This window comes from Papaver somniferum, chromosome 2, assembly GCF_003573695.1.
Source record: "Papaver somniferum cultivar HN1 chromosome 2, ASM357369v1, whole genome shotgun sequence".
NCBI classification, from domain to species: domain Eukaryota; kingdom Viridiplantae; phylum Streptophyta; class Magnoliopsida; order Ranunculales; family Papaveraceae; genus Papaver; species Papaver somniferum.
Window position 1 is genome coordinate 138,003,229 of NC_039359.1, and position 8,140 is coordinate 138,011,368.

The window sequence follows — 8,140 nt, forward strand, 5'->3', positions numbered from 1 at the left end:
ATCAATAGGACCACCATTTTCGGTACCACCTCTCCAGTACCAGTACGTCTCCTAGTACCATGCCTTGACATTCCTATATAAGTCAATGATAATCTCAGAAAAGAATACAAATATACTAATAACAATCATAAAGCATATCCAAGCCATGGATATACATAACGAAACGTCCTAGGCTCACTCCCCCCAATTCCTAGAGTCACTCTAACCTAAGATCTGATACCAACTGTAACAACCCTACTTTCCACTTAACCCCGACCGATGATTAATTAGAAAGTATGTCGTTAATTTTCTGCAACAAGGTACATAACCACAGAAAACTAGGAACACAGTTCCATTATAATTGTATATGCAGAAGGGAATTTTATTTCTTAACAAAAATAATGAAGATGTATAAAGATTTGAACCGCTGTACTAGACTTCAATAGTATAATCCACCTTTAAATCGAAGCTAACAAAAAAAATGAAGTTTACCCAAAGTAAGTATCCCCACAGACTCACAACTACATAACAAAAAAAATAAAAAAAGAAGTGTAGATGTGTCCACCCTCAGTTAGATATCTTCTGAATATCCACCGATACTGGAATTAATCAAACTCCTTCACGATCCCTAACAACACCTGAAAAAAATAATCAACGGGAGTTAAACTCCAAGCAAGTTCACTAAGTCTCCGGCCACGACATTCCCAAGATTTAAACCAAAATGCTATAATTAATTATCCTCAAAAACATAACCCAGTAATTTAACAAGAGAAGTAACATTATACCCATAATTTATTTGTCAGCCAACCTTAATAGAATCCCAAAAAGGGAAACTGTACTTACCACAGAGTCCTAAGAAATTATTTTAACATTTATAATTTTGTTACTATCTGTGAGAACTGATCTCGCACACTAATAAAAAAGAGATAATCTCCAAAACCTAATTCAGCGACTAACGCTACGGAATGATGTAACTGGACAAACCCCATACACCACTCATTTATTCTTCGAATCAAGCTGTCCATTTTTGGTCCACAAAATAAATGGAATAACAGGACCTACCTCATATGTCATTTAAGATTCGATTAAAACCACACAGGTATAACACATCCCGGTCTCATCTCCGATAGGTTCATACCATAGACTTGTGCCCAGACTGTGACACTAAATTTCACCAAATGCTATTGAATTTAACATGACCCTGCATAAGATTAAGGATTATGGAAGATGTTCTCATCCTTAGTTCATTCCACTGCTTCTACAAATTCGTAACTTCTAAGTCTGACGTTATATGATTTACACAAACAACAACGCTCTCATATCCAGTTATCACTTATCATTTTAGGACCTCACACGAAGTTGCGGCGTACTAATAGGCACCGTTGCAAAATTTAATGCCATTAACGCACCACCGTCCTAGGGACATGGTCAGTCCATAGTTCTGAACAGATGTATAAATTGAAATTCTAAAGGTGCATATAAACTATCAAAACTTTCTTAGTTAAAGTACTGCCATCAAAAACAAAATCCACTAGCATATTCTAATTGGTACGAGCCTAATAATGACGCCTACACAGTTCAAATAAGAAGTAAAAGCCCTACTTAACAAACTTGGGCTCGAGTAATTTCTAAATATATAAATATATATAAGCTATGGATTTTTGTTCCACATATTAAGAAGGCTAGAGCATTGAGCAGGAAGATTATAAAGTGACCAGTTCATTATTTAAGGGAGCATACGTATCTAGATCGGTCTAACAACATTTCTACATATAGATCAACAAATATCCTAATCTTACAGAGTATGTTCCAAGTTATCAAAAGATGTATCGATTACCGATCTCACTTCCTTAAAATATCATGCATTAGTTCGTTACATTTTTAAAACGTCAGCAGTCAGCATAGTGCATATAATCAACATCACATCAAAATGAGATTACCACAAACATAAGCAAGGTATACAGCACACAAATCACCATTAATATTTCCATTGGTATTTTAAAGGAAAGCAAGATTACCAAAACCATCCAGGTTAATTTAAGATTACGATACACTACTAACCTTTCTATCGCAGCCACTTCTCGCCTGTATTCCCTTTTTTCTTCAGCCACCTAGGATTCTAATCTCCTTTATTCCTGAGAGTGAAAGAGATAGTTAAAAAGACTAATAATCCTTTCCAATTTATCACGGCTGAATTTTCTTAGCCTAGATTTACTAGTTCAAACTTTTATAAGGACTTACTTCACGATATGGCACCCACCCATATGATAGCTATATATAGTTATCTTTATAAATCCACTCCAGGTCCATTTATCATAAAAATAAATATAATTAAATGATTAAGGATGGGTATTACACTGAAATATGCGTACCCGTACGCGTACTGGTGGTTACTGATGTCTGGGCAAGTATGCGTACCCGCATACCGGCGGAAAATTCACGTCCGTGAAAATCTGCTGGAGTTTGGAATGTGTTGAAGTATGCGTACCCGTAAGCGTACTTGCGTAACCAAACTCAAGTTCGGCTACTCAAGTATGCGTACCCGTTTGCGTACTTGAGTGGGTTTCTTTCTAAAATCGGTTGTGTACATGAACTTAAAACATTTATATAAAAAGGAATGCAATCTTTGCAAACCGTGGCTATAATGTTCATGAATTGATTCGAGTGAATCAAACCGATTTTGTTTCAATTGTGTTCTTGTATACTTCTATGAGAATATAGCAATTGGACGACTCTTTAACTAGTTTCATTTGAGTCATTTGAACTAGTTATGGATAAGATGAATGTGGTTGATATGAGAGTTATCATATGGCTAACTTCGATTGACCATTGTTGAGCGAACATGGGTGTACACGTTAGGGTACGGTTCATAAACCTAAATGAGGGTATATTTCATTTGTGTGTAACAAGCTAAGTTCGATCTAACGGTTGAAAGATATTAGCTTGGTTGAATCAGGTTTTTCATCTAACGGTGAATATTGAATGCTTTGTTACCAAGGTAACTTGGATTGCAAACTTTGATTTGAAAACTATATAAAGGAGAACTCTAGCAACTGGGAAACCTAATCCCAACACTTCTGTGTGTTACTAGTTGCATAAGCTAGAGTCGATTCTCTTTTAACCTTAGGTTTTCCTAAACCTTGTAGGTTAACGACTTGAAAGACTTCATTGGGATTGTGAAGTCAGGTCCAACTATTTCTCTTGTAGTTGTGTGTTATAATCTTGTCCGATTCTATCATTTGAGTACTATCTTCTCTAAGAGATGCTCGAGATTAATTTCTCCGATAGGCAAGATAAAACGTGATCACAAACATCTTCATCTAATCTTTTTTAATTCCACGATATCTAGTTTCGCCATCATACGATTTAGATTATTGTGAGGTGATTGATAATACTAAGTTGTTCTTCGGGAATATAAGTCTGATTTAACAATTGGTTCAAGTTCACCTTGATTTATCAAAATAAAGAACAAAAACTCTTGGGTATTTCTGTGGGAGATAAATTTATTCAATCCTATAGACTTTTCTGTGTGAGACAGATTTGTTTATCAAGTCTTCGACTTTGGTCGTAGCAACTCTTGGTTGTGGGTGAGATCAACTAAGGGAATCAAGTGCATAGTATCCTGCTGGGATCAGAGACGTAAGGAGCGCAACTGTACCTTGAATTAGTGTGAGATTGATTAGGGTTCAACTACATTCCAGTCCGAAGTTCATTGGTAGTAGGCTAGTGTCTGTAGCGACTTAATACACTGTGGTGTTCAATCTGGACTAGGCCCCGTGGTTTTTCAGCATTTGCGGTTTCCTCGTTAACAAAATTTTGGTGTCTGTGTTATTTCTTTTCCGCATTATATTTTGTTATATAATTGAAATATCATAGGTTGTGCGTTAATATCAATCAATTAGAATATCCAACCTTTAGTTGTTGTGGATGGGGAAAAACGATTTGCTGGTTTTTTAGGGAAGCGAAGAGATGACGGTTCGAGCGAGACTCCTCAACCGAGCAAACTTCTTAACCTCACACAGATGCACTGCACGGGAGTGCTTTGAGTTCGAGAGATCAATCTATAGGACTCCGGCCTAAACCAAGTCAATGGTCGTTCCAGAGTCAATTCGGCCACAAAGAGGGAGATGGGTTGATCTATAGGAGGGAAGCTGAGAATTGTGGGATCAATGATGATCAAGGATTGTGGATGTGTTGAAGGTTTATGCAAATATGTGTAAATAAGTTTGATCGAGACTTGTGTGTAGAAGATTGATTTCGTATGAAACGAATGTCCTTGAAAAAAACGAATGTCCCCTCAGTCATCGATTCAGAGCCTATTTATATTGTCAGAATAGTGAACACATTGATCCAGTAAGTGTGACGGTTTCATGAGTGGGAGATTGTGGTAAAACCAATTATGTGTCGTGTGGAGCCTTGGTTGATCGTCCACCCACTACTTTGATAACTCCTTCAACCGTTTGCACGACTTACTCAAATTTCTCATCGTCGATGAACACACGTGTCGTAGGCCGCCAGACCAAAACCCTAAGTAATATCCCCCATGTGACGTGATTGATATCTCACGAACGTGGAGTCTGCAAGGCAGACATGTATTTGATTATTCAATCGTTGACTATTAAACGGTGAGTCTAAGTTTTGTTGAATCAAGCATGAGTGATCGAATGCTCAATAATTCATGGATTGAACATGTTAGACGTTCTTAGATATTGCTCGTCTGAGCAAATATTGTAAATTCGAGCAACTGAGCATCGATAAATTACTGAGTATTGATAGTTGGATCAATATTCGATCAACTGAGCAAGTATTGCTCAGTTCGACGAATTACTGAATATTGATAGTTGGATCAATATTCGAGCAACTGAGGAAGTACTGCTCAATTCGACGAATTACTGATAAATTACTGAATGTTGATAGTTGGATCAATATTCGAGCAACTGAGCAAGTATTGCTCAATTCGACGAATTATTTATTGGTGACGTGACCCAATAAAATATTAATTAAAATATTGGTAGACTACCAGATATTATATAATTAATCCAGGTGTTGATTGCTGGATCCACATAAATTTATTAGTGTTTGAACTTGCTCAGAATAATGATTTGTGGAGCGTCGAACAATTGATCAAATGTTGAAAACAGGTCATGAGTGAGGGACCGACTACATGGGATGATGGACGACCATGTGGTTCCCAAGTGCTCGAGTGAGCGTGCACCAGGGTCCTTAGTTGACCGGTTGGTGAAATAATGATGATAAAACGTCGGTTTCATCATTTATTAAAATAGTGCCCGTGTGAGCATTAGGTGATAAAACCTAATTTTTTGAGAAGTAAGGGACCGACCAAGAGGGAATATAACCGTCCCTTGGTGGTGTGGGTCCGGTTGATGGTCGATTGAGAAAATTCCAAGTTGGTTGGAAAGAGTTTGGACCCAATATGAGCAATTGAGCAAATTAGGTCAAAATTATGAGAATGTGTGGGACCGGCTCCTTGCAAGACTTAGGGCCGGCCTTGGTCGGTCAAAGAAGCATGCTCGTGTCACCAAAACGTCCGTGTCTCAATCCTGAGAGTTTTGGTATTTTCTGGTGTGCGTTTGAGCAATATTTCGGATTTTCAGAAGAGTTCGATCTTTGACTGAAATTCTTGATTTTGCTCGAATGAGCAAGTAGGACTTTGCTCGTTTGATTAAAATTTGGAAAATATTAAAATAATAATATTTTAATATTTGGCGTGAGTATCCCACATTTGAGTTTTTGTCCTTTTCATAGTTTGAGCAATATTTGAGAAAATATGAAGAAACCATGATTTTTGCTCAAACAGAGGAGTTTCATGGGATGAGGGAAATAATAATTATGAAAACAAGGGACTGCAAGGTGTGGGACCTCCCACGGCTAGGGCATGGCCGGCTGGCTAGGTAGCCCGGTCCCGCGATACCCTTCCCTATTTTATTATTTTTCATGAAACCGTGAAAATATGGAGAAACCGTGAGTTTTGCTCAAACAAGGAAAGTTGCTTGAATGAAGGAGTTTTCATGAGTTCATGAAAATAAATAAAATAAGAAAAATAAAAGGAAGAAGCATGGGGGACCGGCCACGGCGGCATGGCCGGCCGGCCGGTGGGCCAGGTCCCTAGGCGCCTCTTTTCTATTTTTTATTATTATTTTCTCTCTCCTGTTTTGTGTAGGATTCCTCGTTTGTCCATATTTTCGAATGCTCGTTCGTGCATTTGGGTGCTCGTTCGTGCATCATTGTTGAGTACACTTGCACCATTTTATTGGGGCTTACTCGGTGGTAGTCCAGATGCCCGATTGTTGAGCAATTATTACTAATTCATGAAATTCAGCGGAGAATGATTCATGAAACGGAGCAATAATCATGAATTGTGCATCTATTACCAATCTATGAATCCATTCGGGGAATTCAGGGAACAAGGCAATGAGATGAATTGGTTATCTATTACTAATCCATGGAGTCATCCGGGGATTCATGGAACGGAGTAATGAGATATAATAGATTATTTTCTAGGAATTCAATGGCGAATGTCACGGTAGAATTAATCTATTGTAGAATCGAGATACGAGATAGTTGAAGCATCATACTCTTTCTGAAAGGTGCATAGTCAGGGAACAATCGTGCAGCGTTGTTAACCTTCTGAAGGCGTTTAGCCCCCTTAACAAACAATTATGTAGGAGATCCGCCTGAATCTATACACGGTCTCTCTACATAGTCAGGGAACATCGAGTGTCGCCGAAGTCCTGAAGGCGTTAATCCCTCTCAACAAACAATTATGTAGGAGGACCGCCCAATCTTTCTTCTATGTAGAGAGGAGTCTCTATGTAGTCAGGGAACAACGAGTAGCACCGACGTCCTGAAGGCGTTAAGCCCTCTCAACAAACAATTATGTAGGAGGATCGCCCAATCATGTTATTCTACATAGAGGTCATGATGAAATGCGCAACATCGAACGCTCAACCAGTGGGGGGCCTTTCGAGAATCATATTCATCATGGCTCTGGGAGGAACTCGATCATAGATCGTGAAACGTTTCACGGATCGTAAAATATGAATCATCACATGTGTTCCTGAAGCCGGGTCAGAAACATGCAGTATCATGATTTTACGATTTTGACCTTTGTTGAAAATCCACCATCAGCATTAAGTCCCCTGCTTAGTGAGGGACAGTCATGTTCCGCAGTAAGCATTAGATGGTGATTTTCCAGTCGACGAGATAAGCAGTTGAACTCGGTCGTACAAAGGTATTTTCAGAATCCTCGATTTGCTCCAATGGTGTCATGTACGAGCAAATGCTCAGGTAAGGAACCTGATAGTATGATAGAGCGTGATCCCTTGGGCACGGAGAGATGAGGCACTGCTGATTTGGTCCGTCAAAAGTTCACTTGGTCGGTTTAGCGTTAGCGGGCCCGAGCCTCAAAAAAAGAAATCCATATTTTATTAGGTTTTGGAAATAAAATTTATATAAAAGGGAAGAATCCCTAAAAAAAATTAATTTTTGAATGACCGACCACCTTCCTCTTCATCCCTTCACGTTCGTCAGAGAAGGAGGAAATTTTTCGCCGGAGCTGCTCACTGTCCGGTCACCGTCCGGTGAACTTCTGGCCAACTCCGACCGATCAAAAGGTAAGTTTTTTTTTTTTAGTTTGTTGCGTATTTTTCATGAGTTTCATAGGTATACATGCATGTGTAGGTTTTATGAAAAATTGTTTTAGCAAATACACACTCGTTTGTTCGTTAGTCTAAGAAACTAGCAATAATCCCTAATATGAGAGAGATATATATTTTTTGAATAGACAAGGTTCAATTGCAGTAGAGAAAATTTTGTTTATGAGGTTTCATGAAAACAAAATTTATTTTTCAAAGCATAGCGTTCCAAATACTTTTAGGAATGTTCGTTCGCTAGTCAAAACAATAAATAATAATCCTTGGTATCAAAGAGGTTTTTGAAATAGACCACCTTATGATAAAATTTTATTTGTGAACTTCTAAAATTTTATTTGAAATATGTGGACCTTCACAAAAATAGAAAAGATCCTCGTTTCATAGACGAATGCTCGTTTGAGCAATAATAAGGTTTTTTTTTTATTAACTCACATAAAAAAGAGAAACTTTTTTTTTAAACATACGTGAGTTTTTTTTTTTTTTTTTTT

At 38.0% G+C, this 8,140-nt stretch overlaps 1 protein-coding gene across 1 annotated transcript in view; it reads left to right on the top strand.

The window, feature by feature from the left end:
• The first annotated feature begins 275 nt into the window (after window positions 1–275).
• LOC113352047 (nucleolar transcription factor 1-like) overlaps window positions 276–8,140 on the top strand; it is an 8,892-nt gene continuing 1,027 nt past the window's right edge. Inside the window, exon 1 of the mRNA XM_026595927.1 lies at window positions 276–299. Coding sequence (XP_026451712.1) covers window positions 276–299 — 24 coding nt within the window. The remainder of the gene's footprint in view (window positions 300–8,140) is intronic.